General features: G+C 43.5%; 1 protein-coding gene and 1 pseudogene across 1 annotated transcript in view; one reads left to right on the top strand and one right to left on the bottom strand.

Annotated features, from left to right (window-relative positions):
* Positions 1-7513: 7513 nt before the first annotated feature.
* On the bottom strand, positions 7514-7696 carry LOC123458909 (annotated as a pseudogene).
* A 2935-nt stretch (positions 7697-10631) lies between these two features.
* The window catches only part of Cds1 (CDP-diacylglycerol synthase 1), an 84298-nt gene continuing 71215 nt past the window's right edge, over positions 10632-23714 (top strand). Inside the window, exon 1 of the mRNA XM_045144464.1 lies at positions 10632-10760. Within this exon, the coding sequence (XP_045000399.1) occupies positions 10632-10760 (129 nt within the window). The remainder of the gene's footprint in view (positions 10761-23714) is intronic.

The following is a 23714-nucleotide window of genomic DNA, read 5'->3' as shown; positions in this document are numbered from 1 at the left end:
AATTAAATGTAAAAAGAGAGTTATGGCGCAGAAACGATGAAAAGAAAGGGAGTGAAGAGGAAAATAAAGCAGAAGGAAAGAAAGAAGGAAAAAAAGAATATAGGGGTGGAAAGGTCTAAGAGCAGAGAGGGGAAACGGTTGGAAAAGAGAGGAGGGGAGAGGGAAGGGAAACACAAAACTAAAGACATTATGAATAAGTCATATGGAAACCTTTTCTCTCACTAATTAAAAGATATAATTTTACAGAGAGTGAGAGAGAGAAAGAGGAAGAGAGAAATTGGGTAGCGGTACCCTGCTGCTGCAGTAGAGAAAATTTTTCCCTGAAGTCATAGCCTATTGCAAGTAAATCTCAGTGCCAGGGAGGGGTCACTCCTTCCCTCCCTCAGTAAGCTGTTGTTGGTCAGGGAGGCCCATGAGAGACCCAAACTAATGCAGGCTATTGCCAATGTACTTGGTTTCCCACCAGAACTAGATGGTAAAACCTATTACTGAAGACACCACATGCTTTGGTCACAGGACATTGAGAAATTAAGCTGGAAGTGAGCTAAAAACCATCTCCCTGCTGGCTAGATGCCATAGTGCTAGAAAGTGCTATGCTGGCTTCTGGGAAAGAAAAGTATTTAATAGTCCTAACAACAGTGGATCCTGCAAGCTATATAGCCAACCAGCCAGGCAAGATGTGCCCATCAGTGTAACAGTAGCATACTGTAAGGTAGGAGTAAACAGCTGCTCTCTAATTGGATCTGAGGCCCACTCAGTAGGTGGGAACTCAGGCCTGGTACTGAGAACCAATTCAAAAGTCTATGGCTTAGAAGGCTATAGACCCTAGAGGAAAGCTACCACTGTTCTTTGGCTAAATTGATATGTTGTGCCAATCAAAAAGCAATCAAAGGGCTGGAAAGATGACTCAGCAGTTTAAGGCACTTGTTTACAAAGCCTAATGGCCTGGGTTCAATTCCTCAGTACCCACATAAAGCCAGATGCACAAAGAGGCACATGCATCTGGAGTTCATTTTCAGTGGCTAGAGGTCCTGATATAGCCACCTCCCTTTCTCTCTCTGCTTGCAAAAAAATAAAAATATTTTTTTAAACAAGCAATCTAGAGCAGGGCATGGTGGTACATGCCTTTAATCCCAGCACTCAGGAGGCAGAGGTAGGAGGATTGCCATGAGTTCAAGGCCACCCTGAGACTACAGAGTGAATTCCAGGTCAATCTGGGCTAGAGTAAGACCCTACCTTGAAAAACCAAAAAAAGGAAAAAAAAAAAAAGGCTATCTATCTGTTTGTCTGTCTGTATATATGTATGTATTTGGACAATAGGGAGGGTGGGGTGGAAGGGGAGGGTAAGAGAGTGGGGGGACACAAAACTGGACCCAAATGGAAAAGGTACCATAAAATCCTATATCCTGAAAGACAGACTAAAAGGTTGAATCTTCATCAGGTCCTTAGAGGGAAAACCTAAATCAAAGGGCCCTGGAGAGGGTATTATGAAGACTAACCTTAATCTTCTGCTGTTTCTCTCTCTCTCTCTCTTCTCCCTTTCTCTTTTATATTACCTGTCTTTTTCTTCCTTCTTTTCCCTTGGTGCTGACCTGTAACTCCCAGTACCAGGATGTGGTTAACATCCACAATGAGCTGTTGATCAGAGAGACCTGTAGGTTTCCCAAAAGAAGACAGATTTCTGTCAAAGCACTTGATTACCCACCAAAGGTTAGTGGTAAGACTCTACTGCCAAAGACACCATTTGCTGTTGGTAGGGAACATGAACAGACCTGGCCAGATTCTGGAAGACAGTCAGTACCCAGACAGTTAGCTTGTCTAGTGCCAGAAGGTTCTACATGAAGGACTGAAGGAAATGACCAACATCTGTCCAATCAACTCGTGGTCTAAGCTACTCAGCAGTAAACAACCTTACGTGATGCTCACACAATTATAATAGTAATACACAGCCATGTTGGGTTACCAACTGCTCTTGATTTGGATAAGGGATACACTCAGTAGAACCTTGAGCTACAAGAGGACCTATACATATTAAATTTCCTCTACGATAACAATGGTTATCCCATTTATCAGGTACTGATTTCACGCTCCACTGGAGAAGATGTTTCTCTTTTTTAGATGGAGAGATTCAGCCCATCACACCTCACTAGGGTCCCACCTGAAACCAAAGAGTAACTGGGGAAATGAGCAAGAGTGCTGCTTTCTTGGTGAACCTGGAATCAGCATAAGGGTGAAGGAGAGAGACACTGAGAACAGTCAATTCCTACCAAACTAAATATACAGAGACACAGAGGCTCCCAAGACCTCATCACTGAAAAAGACCTAAGACAAATCCAACATGACTCAGGGAAATTTGTGGAAGAGAGCCAGAAAGAATGTTAGAGCCACAAGTTGTGACATTATACACAGAGACATTGACTCTTCTCTGTAACTGATGGCTTTTACAATGCATGACCCACAATCCCCAACAAGGAGGGTCCCTTCGGGGTTGGGGGAGGACAGGGAAGAGACTAACAATGGTACCAACATCGCTGTTTACACACTGAGTATGTACATAACTAATAAATAAAATAAAATCTACCAAGATACTGCAACAAAAACAGTGTGTGTGTGTGTGTGTGTGTGTGTGTGTGTGTGTGTGTGTGTGTGTGTCTGTTTTGAGGTAGGGTTTCACTTTAGCCCAAGCTGGCCTGGAATTCATTGTGTTGTTTCAGGGTGGCCTTGAACTCAAGGCAATCTTCCTACTTTGTCTCCTGAGTGCTGGGATTAAAGGCATGTGCTACCACGCCTAGCTCTAAATGTACATGTTTAAGCCCTTTGATTAATGCTGTTTGCACTTTTGATTAGAGAAGCTTCTTTTTACAGATGGTAAGGAATGCTGAGGAGGCTCAAGAGTCATCACTCATCACACTTATGGGCCTTTGTGGGGAAAATTCCAGATCTAAATTATAGCAATGGCACAATATTTTCTTAATATAGTCAGTCCAGAACAGTTTCTGTTTCTACATCTATGGAAACTTGATTGTTACCTCGGGATTTCAGCATTTGTTGAACAGACAGTTGATTTATTTTGAAGCAACAGAGTTCTCTCTCTCTCTCTCTCTCTCTCTCTCTCTCTCTCTCTCTCTCTCTCTCAGCTGTTCTGTTTTGTTTATGGAGACAGGGTCTCATTCCCTTTTAGTCTAGGCTTGCCTGGAATTCACTGTGTAGTGTAGGCTGGTTTTAAACTTGTAGCAATCCTCCTGCCTCAACCTCTGAAGTGGTTGGCTTATAAATGTGTGCCAACATGCTACTGTATCTATGATCCAGCTCTTCTACAAGCATTTACTTATTTGTTCTACTTCCAAAAAGAAACAAATTCACTGTTGTGGTTTGAGTGTAACACGTCTCCCATAGGCTCATGTGTTTGCACACTTGGTCCCAAGCTGGTGATACTGTTTGGAAAGGTTGTGGAGCCTTTAGGAGGTAGAGCCTTGCTGAAGGAAGCAAGTCACCAGTACTGGGCCATGAGGTGTTAAGAGCCTGGGCCCACAACTTATTCACTCTCTGCTTTCTACCTGCTGCTGTGGTCAGCTAGCTCCCATTCTTGCCACGATGCCTTCTCGCCATGATGGACTCTACCCCTAAAATTCAGCCCTAAGTAAATCCTTTCCTTCTTTAAGTTGCTTCTGGTCAGATGTTCATTGGCAGAAATGAGAAAGTAACTAAAACCCATACCGATTGACAAAGTGCTTATCAATACCATTATCCAAGGCATGCACATACCCATTCTTTTTGTTCCTAAGAGTACAAAACCTTCATTTTTGCTTAAAATGTACACCTTGCAGAAATTGTCAAAATAAAATCACAGTTCACAGTTATGGGAGTATGCTATTTACTTTCTAAAGGAGTTTAACCCCTCAAAAATAATTTGCCAAGAACAGTTAGGATGCAATAAAGGAACTTGAATGTAATGAATTCTAGTCATATCATATACATTTTAAATAATGGTACTAGTTAGTAGTGAAAAATGCCACTTTTATTAGTGTTACTATGTCTCAAGGATAAAACACAATTTTTTTTGTAAGTTGATGAATTTATCTGTGCTTGTTTATAAAGTCATCATATTCTGTGTTTTGATTTCCACATGCCCCACTAGAATGATATTAGTAATTCTCTTTTCTTCTAGGACTTGTGTCAGTGGTGAGTTTAGAGATCAAATATGGTTCTCTTTGAGAAACATAGCTTTCAACAATATGAACAATAATGACAGGTAATACTCATGTAGTCTTCCACAATCGTAAGGCATGTTCTCAGTATTTTACATACACTGATCAATAATCACTTTGAAGGATGATGGGAAAATGATTAGTATCCTCAACCTCATTTTACTAAACACAATGCACTGAAGGACATTAGCTGTTTAACCAAGGCCAGTAGAGGGTGCAGAGCTGAGATTTGAACTCAGACTGTTTGAATAGATGGCCCCGAATATATTCAGTTCTTTATTGTTTGTAGTTTGCATCTGCTGGCTACCTGGCTGGAGGCAATGTCACTGGGTGATTTTAAGGTGTGGTGGTGGGTTTCAGATTTCAATCTAAAGATATGCAAAGTGTGCCTAGCTGGAGTTCCTGAAGTGTGTTGTGGCTTTTGATCTTTGGGCTTGCACTTCTCTCTCCCTGCTTGGACCTGTGCAAGCAGGCCAGCTTCTTCTGCCATTATGGAACTTCCCCTGGATCTGTAAGCTTCAATAAATATCCCTTCCTCCATAACTGTGCATGGTCTGGAAGTTCATCTCAGCGAACCTGAATCTGTTTGCTACAGACTGCCTTCCAAATTCACATGCTTGCTACACCCCTTCAGAAGTCACTTGTTTACACTACCATGTATGCTTACATGCTGAAGTCAGCAAAATCTGAAGTATGAAAGCTAGCATCAAGCCAGCTAATGTGTCACAACACCTGTAATTTCATTGTGAGGAAGACTGAGAAAGGCAAATTAGGAGTTCTGGGCCAGCCTGAGCTACACAAAGAAACCTTTGCTGCCCCCCACACACCAATACACCACCACCACCACCACCACCACAAGAATAATCTTGGGTTTCAATTCCAGTTTTCCTCTAAGACATCTTTATGTTAACCTGGGTCTCGGAGTCTTTGTTATCTTACAAAATGGGAGTAAAAATATTTGTAATGTCTGCTTTATCAGTTAAGTAGAAGTGAAATAATGTATGTGATGGTGTTTTGTAAACTGTTACATAAAGGGCTATTACTTACAGTTTGAATGGGCATGTCAATTAGAAAACAGCCCCAGTTGGGCATGATGAAAATGTCACAAAAAGTACAGTAGGACAACGCTAGAAGACAGCAGACATATGGCCAAATACAGGGCTATTGCTGTGTAAATGCCATGCACCCAACCACCCCATTGTACTTCCCCTGACACCCTCTCACTATAACACTGTATAGCACATCATTGTTTTCCTGTGCAGTATCTTTAAAAACAAGAATGTGAACATCAACTGTCCTTCAAGACTTTTCCCTACAAGGTTTTTCTCTGGTAGGCTGAAATCAGAAATGCTTGCCTCTAATCTACAAGCAGAAGTGAGAGAGGGAAGCTGAGAAGAAGGGTCCAGCAGCAAACACTATACAGCGGGTATCCAGGCAACTGGAAATGCTTGGCTGAGACGGAGGTTTTCTTCCCCTGGCAAGCTAGCTGGGGGCATTCCAGCCAGGCGCCTCAGAGCCTCTGATGTGGAAAACAGCTCAGGTTCCCACACCGGAGATAAACCTCTGTGAGTCTAGCAATCTTCTGAGGGATTTCAGGGATGAGAAGGAACAGGTCTCTCCATCTCTGTTCCTTGTATTATGCGCAACAGAGATGCCCACAAAAACCGTCCAGCTAAAATAAAAACCATATAAACAACAACATTAGCACTCTGCCTCATGCTACTCTAGCCAAACCTTTGCTAAGAGCTATAAATAATTCCAAGAACATTACAGTGGGAAATCTTCCAATCAGCCGAGAAGAATGTCTTGGCTGAGTGTCTCCTGTGTGATCAGGCCCGCATGCACTTGAGGGTTAGTTGACACTTGTCAGTAGGTTAAGCTGAAGCAATAGTAACAGGGGAAACTTTAGAAACCATCACATGTCAGATTTTCCATCAAAGAACATTAATCCAAGAAGTGGAAAAAACATTTAAAAAGTCTGTAAACATAAGGTTCGATTTCAATAATGTTGGAGCTGCAAGGGACCATGGAGGCCACTCCTTCACTGTTATTTTATAGCTAGGAATATAGAGCTTAACACTACAGCGATTAGTAGCATCACTGGTACTAGAAGGTTGCATGTAATGCTTATTCCTTTCTGTTGGGCCTGGTAAAGTAAGGTAGCCAGGGGGAAAAATCTACTACTGTCTTCAATAATCTCTTCAGTGATCATTTTAATTATCTTTTTTTGCCTATCAGACAGTGTTGCAGTCAGATTCACGTTGCTGGCAGATATCACCCTACCAAGAGCAGCTTGTGGGAAAAAAGGAGGTTTATTTTGGCTTACAGGCTCGAGGGGGAGGTTCCATGATGACAGGGAAAATGATGACATGAGCAGACTGGACATCACCCCCTGGCCCATATAAGGTGGACAACAGGAACAGGAGAGTGTGCCAAACACTGGCAAGGGGACACTGGCTATAACACCCAAAAGCCCGCCCTCAACAATACAGTGCCTCCAGGAGGCATTAATCCCCAAATCTCCATCATTTGGAAAGCTAATATTCAGAATACGTAAGTTTATGGGGGGACACCTGAATCAAACAGCCACAGACAGTACTTCATTTCTGGTGTCCCCTCCCCACACCCAAGAAATAGAGAACACTGATTAAGCTAGTCACCCAGTCTTCTGTTCCATAGGGAAAACATACCCTGCCCATCATACATAGGACTTCTTTGTTTTTTATTGACAACCTATATACATATACACAATGTATCCAATCGTAATACCCTCCCACCATCCTTCTTTGTCCCCCTCCACTGAACCTCTTCTTCTTTATAATTAGTCCTTCTTCTACTTTGATGCCTTTCAGTTACTCAATAACTGCTAAACCATTTTCATATAGTGTCCTTTATTTCTATTTTTTGTTTGTCAAGATAGGGTCTCCTTCTAGCCCAGGCTGATCCAGAATTCACTATGTTGTCTCAGGGTGGCCTCGAATTCACAGCAATCCTCCTACCTCTGCCTCCTGAGTGCTGGGATTAAAGATGTGTGCCATAATGCCCAGCTTTTTAAAAAAATTTATTTATTTGCATGCAGAGGGGGGGGGTAGAGGGAAAAGAGACAGAGAGAATGGGTGTGCCATGGCTTCCAGCCACTGCAAACGAACTCCAGACACATGCACCACTTTGTGCATCTGGCTAATGTGGGTCCTGGGGAGTCGAGCCTTGAACCGGGGTCCTTAGGCTTCGCAGGCAAGTGCTTAACCACTAAGCCATCTCTCCAGCCCAACCCAGCTTCTTTTTTCCTCTTTATTTTTTTCCTTCACTCAGACTGCTTTCTCTCCCTCTAACTCTCCCAAGGAGAGAACAATCATCAATGGCAATGGGCAATTGCACAAAACAATACCTAGGGCCAGCCTCACTTTTTCCTTGTGGTTTCCAGCACTTTACATCGAGAAACTTCTCTAGTAAGGGACTATAGAAATGATCCCTGAAAGCATAGTCTTCAGTGTCCTGAAATTGAGAGTTGCTATACTGAAAAGGCCATAAAACTAGGAGACCTAGAGCATTTCCTTCCTCTCCTTCCCCACTCTAGTATTCACTGGGTGATCAAGTAGATTTATTTTTCTGAAGCTCAAATTCCTTATCTTAATACACTTAGATGCTTTGATGTCTTTTTTTTTTTTCTTTCTTTTGCCCTCATATGCCGGCAGCAACAGCACCTGTGAAGCCATAAATGCAATCACCACTTTGTGTCTGGAACACAGTATTCCAAAGCACTGTTTCCATCCCTTGGCTCTTACATTCTTTCTGCCACCTTTACTTCAATGATTCCTGAGCCCGGGAGGAGATGTAGAGGCCTCATTTAGTGCGGAACACACAACTATCACTTCTTCTCAGCACTCTGATAAGCTTTGAATTTTCCCAGTGGGCCCTCAAATAAATAATTTTCCCTGTGAAAAAGGGAAGCTACTCTAACCAAAAGGGAGAGTAACATTGATAGGTGAGCAAAAATGTAACTATTTAGAGGGCAATTTGGTGGGCATAGTGTATCCAATTTAGCCAAACAATAGTTGTAGTTTCCCCCCTAAGTCTTATGACCTTCTCAGCCATAGGTTTTTGACTAGGTTTTCAGTATCAGGCATGATTTCCCTCCCATGGAGTAGGCCTCATATTCAATCAGGGAACAGTTGGTTACATGCACAAGTCATGCCACTATTGTACCAGTGGGCACATCCTGTCTGGCAGACCAGTTGTGCAGCTTGCAGTGCCTACTACTGGTCAAGACTGTCCATGACTTTTCTCCTCTAGCAGATTGCATAGTACTTTCTACTACTGACCGATTGTCAGCAGGCAGGTGACTTCCAGCTCAGCTCCAGTTTAATTTTCTTAGTATGGGTTACCATATTTTCCATCTTTCTTCAAAAAATGTTTTTATGCCAGGCATTGTGGTGCATGCCTTTAATCCCAGCACTCAGGAGGCAGAAGTAGGAGGATCACCATGAGCTTGAGGCCACTCTGAAACTACATAGTGAATTCCAGGTCAGCCTAAGCTAGAACCTATCTCAAATATCCCTTCAAAAAAGTTTTTATTTGAGAGAGGTGTTGGAAGAATAGACACACCAGGGCCTCTTGCCATTGCAAACAAACTTCAGATGCATATGTCACTTTGTACATCTGGGAAATCATGGGTACTGGTGAATCAAACCTGGGCCATTAGACTTTGCAAGCAAGTGCCTTTAACTACTGCACCGTTTCTCCACAATAAAGTTTTTTCCTTCCTTCCTCCTTTCCTCTTTCTTTTTTCCAAGGTAGTTTCTCACTTTGGCCCAGGTTGATTTGAAACTTGCTCTTAGTTCCAGGCTGGCCTAGAGCTGGCAGCAATCAATCTACCTCAGCCTGGGATTAAAGGCGTGGGCTACCACACCTGGCTCTTCCATATTTATTACCAGAACCAGAAGCAGCTGGTAACCCAAACAACACAAAGCCGTGTTCTGAGAGAGACACTTTGTATTCTGCTTGTCAGGGCATCCTATTTGACATTTGTTTTTGATGACTACTAATTTTTCAGAACACATATATAACTTATTTTCACATTGTCAGTAATCCCCTTGAGAAATTGACTTATTTTTTTCTACGGGGTGCTCTTTCTGTCGGGTGTATTTTTTTTTCATTTTGGTTTTATCACAATCTTTAAGGTCAGGTGGTAAATACTTGTGAAGAACTCTAATCACCTGCTAACAGGATTTGGAGTGGAATTAACACGGATCATGTGTGTCCTTCCTGTCCTAGCTTTATCTGCCCAAGGCCCTTCCTGTCTTGAGACCTGCTGGTGGGCAGTAGCAATCTAGGCCATCAAAGACTCTTCGGGGTCATGCATTTTGTGACACAAAAAAGCCCGGGCTTGGGCCGGAGAGAGGCTAAGGGCTTAAGGCACTTGCCTGCAAAGGACAAAAGTTCAGTTCTCCAGGACCCTCATAAAGCCAGATGCACAAGGTGGCGCATGCACCTAGAGTTCGTCAGCAGTGTGGCTGGGGGCCCTGGCGCGCCCATCGTCCCTCAAATAAATAAATTAAAAGCAACAAAAAAAACCCGAGCTTATCTAGGACAGAATTAAGTGTCTGAGACTGCAACTATTTGCCAAACTCATCCTCAGGCCTTCAGGGTGGCAGAGCACGGGCTGTAATGCGGCGTCGGCGGTGGAGCCAACGGGTCGGTCCTGCCCAACGAGTTTCGTGCTTCGGGCCTCCTGCGAAGCTGGGCCACGCGGCGGTGCGTCACTCTGGGGAGGCCACCGAGTCACCTGAGCGAGCCGCGCCGCCGCTGAGGTGGCTTTGCTGTGGTCCCCGCAGGCGGGGCGCGGAGCCGGGGCCGGCCCCCCCCCCCCCACTCCCAGCAGCGACCCGCGCCGCACCTCCAGCGGGGGGATCGCCCTCACCTGCGCGCGCGGGCGGGGCGGGCGGTGACGTCACGGGAGGGGGCGGGGCGCGGGAGCCGCAGTGCAGCGCCGAGGGGCGGGGCCGGGGCGGGGCCTGCGGCGCGTGACCCGGCTGCTGGGGGCCGGAGGGGGCGGGGCGCGGCCGGGGGCGGGGCGGGCCTGGGCGGCGGGCCCGGGCGGGAGGGTGTGGCTGGCGGGCGGGCGGGCGCAGGTCGAGGCCGCGCTCCCCCCTCCTCCCCGCCGGCCTCCCCTCGCTCTTCCCACCTGGGCCTGTGCGTGCAGACGCGCACCTGGCAACGGCGGCCGCCCGCCTCCCTCCCCGCCTCTCCGGGCGCCCGCCGAGCCGGCCTCGAGCGCGCGCTCGTGGATGTCGTTTCTGGGGGTGACCCTGCGCGCCTCCTCGATGCCCGGGAGCTGTTAGTGGCCGCGACCCGGCCAGACCTCCAGGGCGCGGCGCGGCGCGGCGCGGCGCGGCTTCGGGGCTCCGCAGGCGGCGGCGGGACATGTTGGAGCTGCGGCATCGCGGAGGCGGCCCCGGCCCCGGCCCCGGCCCCGGGGGAGCGCTGGTGCCGCCGCCCCGCGAGGGAGAGGCGGCCGGCGGGGACCACGAAACCGAGAGCACCAGCGACAAAGTAAGTGGAGCGGCGACGCACAGAGAGAGAGAGAGAGGGAGAGAGAGAGAGAGAGAGGGAGAGAAAGAGGGAGAGAGGCCGGGTCGGGGTTGAGGCCGGCGCGCTGCAGGCTGCCCTCCGCACCGTCCTGCCGCCCGCGCCGCACGCCGTCCGCCGTCCTCCGTCCTCGAGCGGGTGACGGGCTGAGCGGCGTCCTTGAACCTGGCCGCCGTGGAGCTGCTTCTAGCCTCCCTTGTCTGGGATCTGGGAGCCGCGCTGGGACGGATGGACGGAACCTGTCACACGCCAGGAGCTGTCTACCCTAGTGGTTGCCGCCTGCTCTCCCTAGAAGGACAAAGTCGAGTAAACTCCAGACGTGCACCTTGGGTTCTGACCTGTCGTCGGATCCTGACGTGGGGCGAAAGGCTCCTTCAGCTAGCCCCGCAGCAGCACTTCGCTTTCTCGGCCCTTTTCCAGCGCTGATGTGCCCTGGAGGGTTTAATCCTACCATGCACACGGCACGGTTGCAATCCGCCAACTTCGCCGAGTCCGCCTCGGATAAGGCAATTCTGTCTACCAATAGATTTTCTTTAACGCGACAAGTGGATGAGTTTTCACTCCCCTTTCTTTCTATAGGTTAACCTTACTTCACAGTTAAGACTGAGCACCTGCCCTCCCATTATTCTATTTAAAGGATAAAAATTTAGGCGTGTTTGGTTAGAAGAGCCGGCTAAGAACTTCTGAAGAATTGCAGTTTTATCACCGTGTGGGGTTGGATTGATTGGTAAATTGGACCGGAGAATAGATTGTGTTACCACAACTTCAGTTTACAAAATTCCATTTTGTTGGAGAAGCTCAAAACTTAAAAGCTATCTTAGCAGGTTTTGAGGAAGTCAGTACCTGTATTGCAGTTTGAATTACAGGAGTGTGGACAAGGGTGGTGGCAGATGGCTGTGCACTTGTAATCTCAGCACCTGGGAAGTGGAGGCAGGAAGGATCAGCAGTTCAAGGTCATTCCTGGCCACATAGTGAGTTCTAGGTGAGCCTGAGCTACAGGAGACATTCTCTCAAAAACTAAAAAGACAAAACTACTGAGTGAAGTGGATGGCCCAAGGTCAAGTTCACTGTCTTTTGAAGCTAGAACCTGATTTTCCTGATTCTTTTGATTTGTGCCGTTGCTGAGATTCCCTGGCATCTTGACCCAGGGAAGGTTCCCCTCCAAAGTTGATGATGAACTTAATGGAGCTCAAGTTACAAGCTCTGCTAGGATATCATGGAAACCATCAACATAACAATGACTTTAGGACTCGAACTTTAGATTCAGTGGGTTGACATTGTCTCTTCTGCCTTTGATAGATTAGAATAAAATGACAGTCTGGGAAACTGTGTGAAGGGACTACACAAAATATAACATTTTCTGGCTTCTGAAGGTTGAAAGCTAGGAACAGTGGGCTGAGAATAGTTGTGAAAACTGCCTTGGAAACTCGACCAAAAATAGAATTAATTAGATTGGGGTTTATGTTGTTTTAGCACTGGTATCCTTTAGAGTCAAGGAAATACCACCTTCACCTTGTCGACTTCCTTAACTGGAGGAAGCTACAAGTTTTGATTAAGACAAAACATGTTCCAGAAACTATGCATAAAATGCCATTTGAATTTATTTTTTTTAACCCCATAATGATTTAAAATGGAAACTGAGACTATGGTGTGATTTGACTCCTGAGAAGTATTTCTCTGGCTGGCCCTGACTGTCCCCTGCTTGTTTGTTTATTCACTTATAAATGCTGTATTGTGGTTTTCATAGATTCATATCCTTTTGGATTTGGCTTTCTGAGATGCACTTTCTCCATAGGTAACTTGTTTCGTTAAGCGTTCTTGGACAAGGGTGGACATATGCAAACTGTGCTGACACACTGCTGTACTTTTAGAGTTCATCACAAGGAACTCTAGACTTGACAAGCCTCCGATGTTGAGCTCTGTCCTGTCTGTCCTTTCTTATCAGGGTGTGGATTTGAATATACCTATGTTTCCAGGTCAAGGGCTATTTTTAAATCAGTTTGCACACTGGAGGCTGGTTAATATTTGGTCCATTTACATTCCTTAAGTGCCCTTTCTGCTCAAGAACCAGTAAAGGTTCTTGGGAAATGAATAAAAGAAGTGGAGGATTTTTTTTAGTATCCTGCTATTACAGTACACCCCTATGCCTTGCCATCTTGCAGCCTTTAATGGCATTATTAACATGACATTGACATTGTTCAGGACCCAGAGCCTAATTCTGAGAGAAGGCTTTGTGCTCCAGGGAATTTGCAAGTGAAAAAGTACTTCTTTACTGCAGAGGAATGTTCCAGGCCTTTACATGCTAGAATGGTACATGAAAGATGACAGGACCACCCCCATCAATAAGCCATCCCCACACTCAAGCATAGATGAATTTGATCTACTAGACAAGGCTCTTAGCATGGAGGGCCTGTTTAGATTCTCCTTAGAGACTGTGGGAAAGCTTTAAGAAGGATGTGAGGGTCAAACTGGGAATTAAAGATGCCTGGTGATTCAACTAGACATAGACAAAGGTTGAAACATTCTACTAACAGTTCAATGAAATACATTTAGAAATCCTAGAGCATAGTGGCACACACCTTTAATCCCAGTAAGCAGGAGGCTGGGGTAGGAGCATCTCTGTGAGTTCGAGGCCATCCTGAGATTACATAGTTAATTCTAGGTTAGCCTGGGCTAAAGCAAGACCCTACCTCGAAAAACTAAAAGAAAAAAAACTAATAACAATAAAAGAAATCCTAGAGCATTAACTGTGCATGTTTGGGAGGTGGGACTGGAGGTCTGAGAGCCTTGTGGCATTGTGATGCTCAGCTTTATTACATCAACTCCGACTCAGGGAAGACACTGGGAAGAGTTTTTGTTGTTGTTTCATTTGGTCTTGCTGTGTTTTTGTCTTTAAGACATGGTCTCCCTGTGCAGCCCAAGCTGGCCTCAAACCCACCATCCTCTTGCCTTAGCCTCCTGGATGCTGGGGTTTGAGATGCATGCCACTATTGCCACCGAGCACTGGAAAGTTCTGCAGAGGCATTTGTCCATAGCTCAGCAGTTGTCTGAGGAAGTATTAGAAATGGGAACAACCTGTTAAAGAGAAACCCAAGTAAATGACTGTATTGATGAAGGCTTATAGAAAGTCTAATAGAGGTGATAGTATTGGAGGGATGTTGATGATGGATCCAGGTCCAGGATTCTCATGGTAAAACTAATTAAAGGGACACATTTTCATAAACAACTTAAGACGCTTTCAGGAAAAAAGACCATATACTGAGTAGTTGTTCAGGTTAAAAGTGACCTTAAGAGAGTTAGGTTGGGAAGGAATACAATTCTCTAACAGGCTAAAAGATGGAACCTAAGCAAGGAATGGTGAAAAGTGGTGATGGGAGCTAAAATGAAAGAGGAGGGCTGCAAGAGCTGATTTTTAAAACTAGAATACAGAAATCAGAGAATGGAAAACAAAGCCTTGAGAGGTGCCCATGTTTAGAAGAGAATTAGAGAGGCAAGGAGTAACTAAAGCAAATAGAGTGAGTCCTGGGTGCTCAAGGAGGAGGGTGTCATTAATACTTTAGAACAAAGACAGACACAGAACACTGGGTTTAGCAAAATGTCTCAGTGGAAGCTGGGTTTCAGGTTGGGGAAAGTGAGAGGTGCAGAGTTGGTAGCTATTGTTAGGAAGTGGCAGTGAAAAGGAGTAAGATAGCAGGTAAGACAGGCTGATCAAGGGAAGATTTTCTTTCTTAGTGGGGGAAGGGGAGTCATGCTTGTATAAAGAAGTCAAGTGAGAAAGATGATGACAGTGAGAGAAGGCAGGACTGGCCTGGAGAGTATAGGTGTGTGGATAGACAAGGAAAGGAAAACAGGACCTGGGCCCCTTCCTTGAGAAGCCAGGGCAGAAATGAAGGATGGATTCAGAAACGTTTGGATAGCAGGAGAAAGACCAATGTATGACTCATCCTCAGTTGTCTCAGTAAAGCACTAGAAACAACTTGGTTTAAACTGGAACATGTTTGTAGTGTCATTTTCAGGAAGCATGCCATGAAACGGCCAGGAGGCAACTAAATAGTTTTACCAAACTCAGGGCCACAAATGTGTTATGTACCAAATATGAGTCGTTCTTTAGTCGGCACTAAGTCATAATGATCGATGCTTGTAGCAGGATTCAGAATGAAGAGCACATCTCCACTTTTTTTTTTTTTTTTTTTTTTTTTTAAATTTCGAGGTAGGGTCTCACTCTAGTCCAGGCTGACCTGATATCTCCTCTCTTTATTTGCTCCTCATAACTGTGATATGTGCTAGGAATAATAGTTGAGGAAAAAGGGTTTTGGCAGCATCTTACAGAGGTGAAAGCAGGGTGTGTTAGCTGAGAATGGGAGTGTGGTTTAAGGCATACCCTTCAATGTGGAGACTTAATTAGGGCTGGGTAACTGTCATATCAGTAGGGATTTTGAGAGAAGAGTTCAGAGTCTTAGGACAGAACTGCTTCTTAGTACCTCCCATTGAAGGGCTGAGGTCATTCAGTTCCTTCATCGTTTTCAGAGCATAGTGACTTTCTGAGTGTGTTCAGGAGTCCTGCCTTATGCTACTAAAATCAATTCAAAGCTATGTAAATGCAGGCTGTAAGCTATTCAGAGGCGATGACTGGCTGGATTTTCAAGAATGTTTTATATGCATGATCTTGACTTTAAGCTGTTCATCTTACTATTTTGAGAAATTTCCCATAGGATGTTATTAGCTGTATATGACCCAATTTGGATATGGTCTTTCTGATGCAAACATTTTGTGCATGTCATAAATATCCCAGGGAAAGGTGGGGCATTTATTTATTTATTTACAATGCATTCATCCATTTTTATAGTCCAGCTAGAGGTCTTTTCTTTTTTCAGGCCAGTAAAGCCATGCATTCATTGAGAATGGCTCCAGCAGCTCAGGCTCCTTGCCATTGGCCCTCACCAAGTTGCTGCTCTGGGCCAAGTGGCTGGCACTACAGTTGAACCCAAGTACCTTTTGTCTGACTTATGTCTTTCTTTGGTGGTTTTCCTTCATCAGTTCAGGAAGCTCTCTCCATCAGCTCCCAGAATGCTTAGTATGCTACTGTGTGGTCTTTCTCTTGATGAACATCTTGCTCTTGTTTGTTCCCTACCATGCCAACAGCATGCCGGGTAGCATTGTAGACTTCCTGATTTGCCATGGTAACATTTATGTGGCATTTCCTTTCAAAACTGTATCGATCTCTTTAATGTCTGTAGAATCACCATTATTGTGGACTTGCTTTTATGTGTCCAAAACACCTTCATGTTCCTTTAAGAGGCCCCAAGTATGTATATATTGGGTAGCAAATTACTGAAAGAGGGTGGTTTTGGCTAAAAGGGAATGGGCCACTTATTTTTAAAATATTTATTTTTGTTTATTTCCACATGGTATGTGTTTGGGTCTTTTGCTGTTGCAAATGAAAGCTCATCCAGCTTTTTGTGGGTGACTGAAGAATTGCAGATTTTGAAAGTAAGTGCCTTTAACCACTGAGCAATTTCCCCAGCTTCGGGAATGAGGCAATTTAAAGCAGTCCTCTAGAAAATTATCTTATGGGTTGGAGACATGGCTTAACAGTTAAGGATCTTTCTAGCAAAGCCAAAGGACCCAGGTTTGATTCCCCAGGACCCATGTAAACCAGATGCACAAGGTGGCGCGTGCATCTGGAGTTCATTTGCAGCAACTGGAGGTTCTGGTGTGACCATTCTGTTTGCCTCTTCTTATCTCTCTCAAATAAAAAAAAAGTTTAAAAATAAAATTGTCTTGTAAAGGCATTATAATACTGTATACAGTGTGATTGTATTTTTGCATTCATGTATATACATTTTTGTAAAACAGACATTTACATATTCATGACCCAGCTAAATGCATTGGTTTGCTATGTCTGCTTTCCTTTAACTTTTCTTTATTTGGAAATGATTGTTTTAAAGCTAGACTTTGATTCAATGCAAAGGAAATGGTTCCTTAAAGAACGTATATTTTCTGAGACTTGATTTAGTTTTGTGCATTAGGAAAATGCTTGCTAGATGTCTGAATTTAGCCAAACTGTTCATGCGTCACCTTTTCATGGCTCTACACTGTGTACCTTTGAGAGAAGGGCAGAGCTAAGTTTGGCTTGTTGCTCGGCAAGCTAATTGTAGAATATACTCGTGTCTTAGATTTTGAACTTGTATTGCATGGAATAATGAAGCACAGTAACATTAGTATAAAATATTTTATACTTTCTAAAATATTTGCTTAAACAGAATGCAGAGTTGAAATTCTTAACAATTACTTGGACAGGGAGGTAGCCTTAGTTTACATCTGAGAAAAAACAAAATTTGAAAACCTTAATCTCTTGCCTGGGACCAGGTTCACACAGTATTTAGACTTGAGATTTATTCTACTGAATGTAAAGGTCCTCCCTTTCTAAAATTGATTAAAATATTTGCTTATGAGAAATCTTACTGTTCTGTGATTTTTGACCTTTCTGAACATGTGAAATGTTGGCATTGAACTAGAAACATTTAGTTGAAAATGTGCAGTTAGGTGACTTCAGGGACTTGGATTGAACCAGACAGAAATATTTCAAGTATTTCTTTGCTTATGCTTAGCAATTGGTTAGAGACATCATTAGATTTTATTTTATGTTATATTTCAGAACTTATTTAATGAGAATAATGCCACAGTTTGAAGTAACTGTAGGAATGAAGAGCCTTTAGTTTCATTAATGACTTTAGGGGAGTGAAAAATGACAACTCAACCCTTACCTCAACCCTTCCAGGTTCTTTAGCTGGGATATGGACGAAATTGACTTAAAGCAGGTTAACAGAAGAAAAGTCATGTTGCAGTAAATTTGTATTATGGGACTCCACCCCCCTCTCAAGAATGTGAGATTTGCTAAAGGGTCAAATGGTAGAAGCTGTCATAACATCCTGAGCTACAGAAAGAAAAACAAAAGGAGCTTGGACCTTCTGCCGTGCTGCACACTTGCGATGACAAGGCTTACCGTACTGAGCTGATAACGTCCCAGGTAACAGAGTTGTCTGGGATCTCTCTGCCTCTTAATGCCAGTACTACACTGACAAGGATGTCCTCAGAAGGCAACAAGTTTGCCGCAGTGTCCTGCAGTTTCGCAGTTACCATCTCAAAGTTTGCCACCAGAGAATCATGTGTGTCTTGTTCAGTCATTTTTTGAGGGTTGGCATGTCCGGATCTCCAAAAGGATTGTTGATCATTCTTGAGGGATGTCACCATTAGTCATCTTTCTGAATGTTATATTCTTTTCTACAAAGAGAGGTCAAACCTATTTTTCTCATCATAGTCATAATAAATGTCTACTTAAGACTTTGTCAGAACTTCCAAGATTTTAAACTTGTTTTAAATAGAAAATTGAAAGACAGTGGATGAGAGAAACAGAATCCACTCCTGTGTGGGGAACTCATTCATGGCATCTGAAGTTTTTGACAAATAGTCCTATTAGTTCCTGTAGGTGCTTGTTGGCTGTGAAGAGCTGGACATAGGGCTGCTGAAGTCAGCCTGATTTTATCATCTGGTCAACTCAGGGGGTCCCATGACCTTGGCAGTTACGGTTGAGTTCATTGCCACCTTGCTGTTCCAAGTAGGTCATTTCAAATACATTGTGCTGCTGTAGGGCAATGAATATTTAGTAGACCTATCTGGGAGTTAACATTTCACCCCAGTCTACAAAAGTCCAGATGGGGACACAAGACTAGACTTGTGTCTCTTTCAAGGTGGTTTTTATTTTATTTCCATCCACTTGCTGTACTTAGCCTGTCAGATGATGCCTTCCAGCACGCTCGGACACTGTTGTGTGTGGTTCAGTGAGGGTGCTGCTCCTTGGAGCACTTTGTGTAACAATAGTTCTGTTTGTAATATTTCATATCACACTCAGTCAGTATGGAGGAGATATAAAACTTCATCTGCAAGGAACACGTGGACAGCTGCTCACCTGGGTGACTTCCTCTCAGGTAATCACACTTTGAACTTTGTACTTATTATTTTCTTCCATCTCATGATAGGCTTACAGAATACCTTTGTATCCTGATGCATTGTACTGTACTGTTTTGAACTTCTTCCCAGTTTTCATTACACATAAATAGTCATCTGTATCTAGCACACTTAGATATAGCAGTTGGAAATGTTTTGCTAAATGTTATATGTGTGTGCATGTGTATGTGCAAATATTTTGTTGGTGACCCATTTGAAAGTAAGTTGCAAGCATTATAGACATTCACTTCTAATAGTAGTAAAGCATGGATCTCTCACTGTGTGTGTGCATGTATATATGGTGGTTGTTTGTTTTTCAAGGTAGGGTTTTGCTCCAGCCCAGACTAACCTACAATTTACTGTGTAATCTCAGGGTACCCTCAAACTCATGGTGATCCATCTACCTCTGCCTCCTGAGTGCTGGGATTAAAGGCATATACCACCACACCCAGCTAGTATTTTGTTTTATTTTGAGATAGTCTTGTTTACCATATCCTGGCCTCAAAATTTCTATGTAGCTAAGAAAGACCTCAAATTCCTCATCCTCCTACCTCCACTTCCCAAGTGCTGGGATTAATGCCCAGCTAAGCATACATGTCTTAAAGACACACTATTATGTAGCCACAGTATTTTGTTATATTACTAAAATTTAGCAGTTACAAAAAAAAGTCAGCTAGTAACAATGGCACATCCTTCTAGTTCCAAGTACTTGGGGGATTGAGTACAGAGAATCACTTGAGCTCAGGAGTTCAAGACCAATCTGAATGCAGTGAGACCCATCCAAAATAAAATCCACATTCTAATTTTCCTAAATGTCCCCAGAATGTATTTCAGAACCCCCTTCCTCCCATATCCAAATCCTAGCAGGTTCTCCCATTGCAGAAATATTTAGGAACAGGTTGAATTACTCATAATTCATAACTTGTTTTTATCTCTGATGGGGTAAGGCGGAGAGTTGTCAATTATTTCTCTTCACATTGAAAAAGTGATGATACCTATAGAGAAGGAAGATTAGTAAGATCTTAGATAAAGTACAAATTTGTGATCACAATCTTAATTAGCTTCTGAATGAAACCTACCAATTTTCCTAGCTTCTCTGTGTCAGATATGCCTTTACATCTTCAGGGATCTCAGTCCTAATTTGTGATTTAAGACTTATAGAAATGATACCATTAGACATAATATAATTTTAATGTATAATAGAATATTATATCCCTGAGGAAAACTTGGAATGAGCCAGAAATTCAGGGAAGTCTTAGAACAGGCCTTGGAGTCAGATAGGACTTGAATGTTGTAGACCACAGTTTTGGAATGGTGAGAGTTGGAAGAGCATTGGTGAGGCCAGCATGCCCCGGGAACAGCTTAGCAATGCGGGCAAAACTCTTTCCTGCAATGCACTAGAAACCTGTTGGCAACCCAGGACCCTCTACCTGCATCAAGCTGCCTATACATTCTTCTCCAAATAATAGCATGTCTTCCTTCCATTAGAAACCTTAGCTGACATTTCTTTTGTGACCAGTTCCCATTCAACTATGTTCTAAGACATGTTTGGAATTGTGAGACACAGGCCATCTGGTCTGGACTGGTTTTGTTTCATGTGCAGTAAGACAAACTGTGTTCCCTAAATGAACACATGGAGAACCCTCTATTTGCCATATTATGTCTATGCATGATTTGCATCCATATGATTAAAATTAGATGCATCATGGGAAAGGACATGTACATAATCCAAGTCTGTCATTCAAAATAGAGGACTACCCAAACCACACCCCCTAGTAACCAGCTCCATCTCCTCTAGACCCATAACAAGAAACCTCCGACAGCAACAGCTCACTGCTCTTGGGCTCCAGGACCTCTGCCACTCCCTGTGGCCTATGCTCCACACATCTTTTGTACCTGTGCTTTCACTCTAGTAAAGTTTCTTGCTGTTTTACTTTCTGTCCGTGTCTTTTCCAAGAACTTGGAAACACCCATAGACCACTGGTGACAGGTGGGAGGCTCAGCCAGATTTCACCACGGACACAGAGGCAATGGCCACTGCTCCCTCAGCACGGATTGTGGTCCTGCTTGCAGGCACAGCCAAGGGTGGATGAGGCTTTGGTGGGGGAACAGGCCACAAAGTCGTGTCACTCAGACTATGGCAGGAGAGGCGGGTTGCTGAATAGGTTCACAAACTGGTTTGAGGCTCTGTGCATTATTTTGTTTCTGATAACTGCTGAATCAAATCACCACAAACTTCGTACCTTAAAGCAACAGTAACTTACTGTTCACAGTTGTAGAGATCAGTTGTCTGAAATCAGGGTATCAGCAGAACTGAGACTTCATGGAGAACTCTTACTTCCTTGCCTTTTCTAGCCTGCCGAGGCTCATGGGCTCACCCCCATCTTCACTTGACTTCTGGTCTCATATCTCCTTTTCTGACTCTCCTGTCTTTCTTCTTCACTCAAAAGGATGCTGTGGTTCTACTTAACATACTTGGATAATCCAGGGCATTCTCATCTCAAGGTTACTTGACTAGCAAATTGAAACCTTAATTCTCCCCTGCACACAACATCTTCACAGATTTCAGGATTAAGATCATCAGCTTGGATGGGTGAGAAATTCTCTGTGTGGAATCCAAACTCCTGCAGAGCTGCACCATCATCTTGAATGGGCTATAGCTTTTGTTACCTCGTCACCAGGCCCATCCTATTTTTCAGTCTTCATTGAGAAGTTCCTCAGTCCTCTTGCCTGGGCTGTTAAGCATCTCCAGTAGTACTCACAAATTGAGCATACTTAAAATGCTGCGTTTGTTCAACTTGCTTTAACAGAATCCCATAGATGGCATGCTGAAATAACACGTACTTGTTTTTCACAGTTATGAAGGATGGAAGGTGAAGGTCCTGGCTGTTTTGGTCCCTTGTGAGGACCCTCTTTCTGAGTTGCCCATGGCACCTTACTATGTCTTCCCATGGTGGAGAGAGATGGCATCTGTCTTGTGTCTTATAAGGGCTCTATTCACATTTGTGAGGTTTCCATTTTTATGATCTAGCCATCTCCCACATTCCAGTACCATTACATGGGGGTTAGCATCTCAACATGTGATTTTGGGAGGACAGAAATCATTCATTGCAAGTCCACTTTGTTTACTTTTGTTGTATTTATACCCATGAAAGCCATCAGCACAGTTAAGATAATGGATATTTTATCACTAAATGTTTTCTCTCCTGTTGTTCCCTCCATGTCCCTAGGTGCTATTGTGTTTTTCAGGTACTATAAATTAGGTTTATATTTTCTGGCATTTTTATACTCACATGTACATGTCATATGTGCATTTTGTCCAGTTCTTTTTCTTTCTTTCTTTTTTTTTTTTTGCTGTTTTCTTCTTTTCTCCTCCCCCCCCCCCCCACCTGAGAGTCCCACATATCACAGTCTGGCTTGAACTTCTGATCCTCCTGAATTTTTTACCTCCCCATTGCTGGGATCACAGGTGCATGCCAACCATACTCAGTTGTCTGGCTTTAAAAAACTATTATTTAAGACAGAAAGAGAGCAGGGAGAGTGAGTATGGGCATGCCAGAGCCCCTTGCTGCAGCAAAAGAATACCAGATGCATGTGCCAGTTTGTGCAGCTGGTATTACATGGGTACTGAGGAATTGAACCAGGGTCTTCAGGCTTTGCAAACAAGTGCCTTTAACCATTAAGTAATCTCTCCAGCCCCATCTGGCTTTTTTTAAACCTCAAGTAATTACTTTGATTGTTTTTGCAGGTGTTCGTGTGTGTAAGCCAGAGGATAACATCTGCTATATTTTCTAGGGTCTCTCATTGGCCTGAAACTCACCAATTAGGCTGAACTGCCCCAAACCCTGAGATTACAGGCACACACCCAGCATTTTTATATGGGTACTGGGGACTGAACTCAGGTCTTCTTGCTTGGGAGGTAAGCAATTTACCAATTAGATTATCTCCCCAGCCCATAATTATTTTGTGATTCATCTATAGGCCCTGTGTAGCCATAGTTCACTTAGTTTTGTTGTGAGAGAGAGTATTTCACTATATGGAGGTAACATAGGTGTCCATCTCTTCATTAGACTTTGTGTTGACTCTCAGAGCTGGTATTAATGCAACTTCCATGGACATTTGTAGACAGCTGTACACAAAGAGTCCCATAATTTCATTTTTCTTGAATGAAATGACAGGGTCATTTGGTAAATACACATTTAATTTTTAAAGAGATAGCCAAACTATTTTCCAAAGTGGTTATACTGTTTTCCATTCCTGTCAGTAGTACACAAGAGTTACAGTGTCATTTTGACTTTCAATTCCCTAGTGATTAATGATGTTGAACATATTTTCTTGTGCTTATTTGCCATCTGTGTGTTGTCTCTGGTATAAAGTATCTGTTAAAATATTTTAGAGAATGTTCTATGTGCTGCTGAAAAGAATGTATATTCTGCAGCCTTTGGATGAAATGTTTTGTATATATCTGTTAGGTCCATTCCTTCTATGACCTCATTTAGTCCAGATGCCTCTGTTTATTTTTTCCCAGGATGACCTGTCAATTGATGAGAGTGGGGTGTTAAAGTCACCCACCACCACTATGTTTGGTGTTATCTGTGACCTTAGTTCTAATAGTGTTTGTATGACGAATTTGGGAGCCCCCATGTTAGGTGCAGATATGTTTAGGATTGTACTGTCCTCCTGTTGGAGTGTGCCCTTAATCAATATAAAGTGACCTTCCTTATCCTTCTTGACTAACATTGGACTAAAGTCTACCTTGTCAGATATTAGGAGAGCAACCCCTGCTTGTTTTCTAGGCCCATTTGCTTGAAATACCGTCGTCCAACCTTTCACCCTAAGATAATGTCTATCCTTTGTAGAAAGGTGAGTTTCTTGTAGACAACAAATTGTAGGATCCTGTTTTTTAACCCA

The sequence above is a fragment of the Jaculus jaculus genome, chromosome 2 (assembly GCF_020740685.1).
Source record: "Jaculus jaculus isolate mJacJac1 chromosome 2, mJacJac1.mat.Y.cur, whole genome shotgun sequence".
NCBI classification, from domain to species: domain Eukaryota; kingdom Metazoa; phylum Chordata; class Mammalia; order Rodentia; family Dipodidae; genus Jaculus; species Jaculus jaculus.
This window is presented reverse-complemented; position numbering and strand designations above follow the sequence as displayed.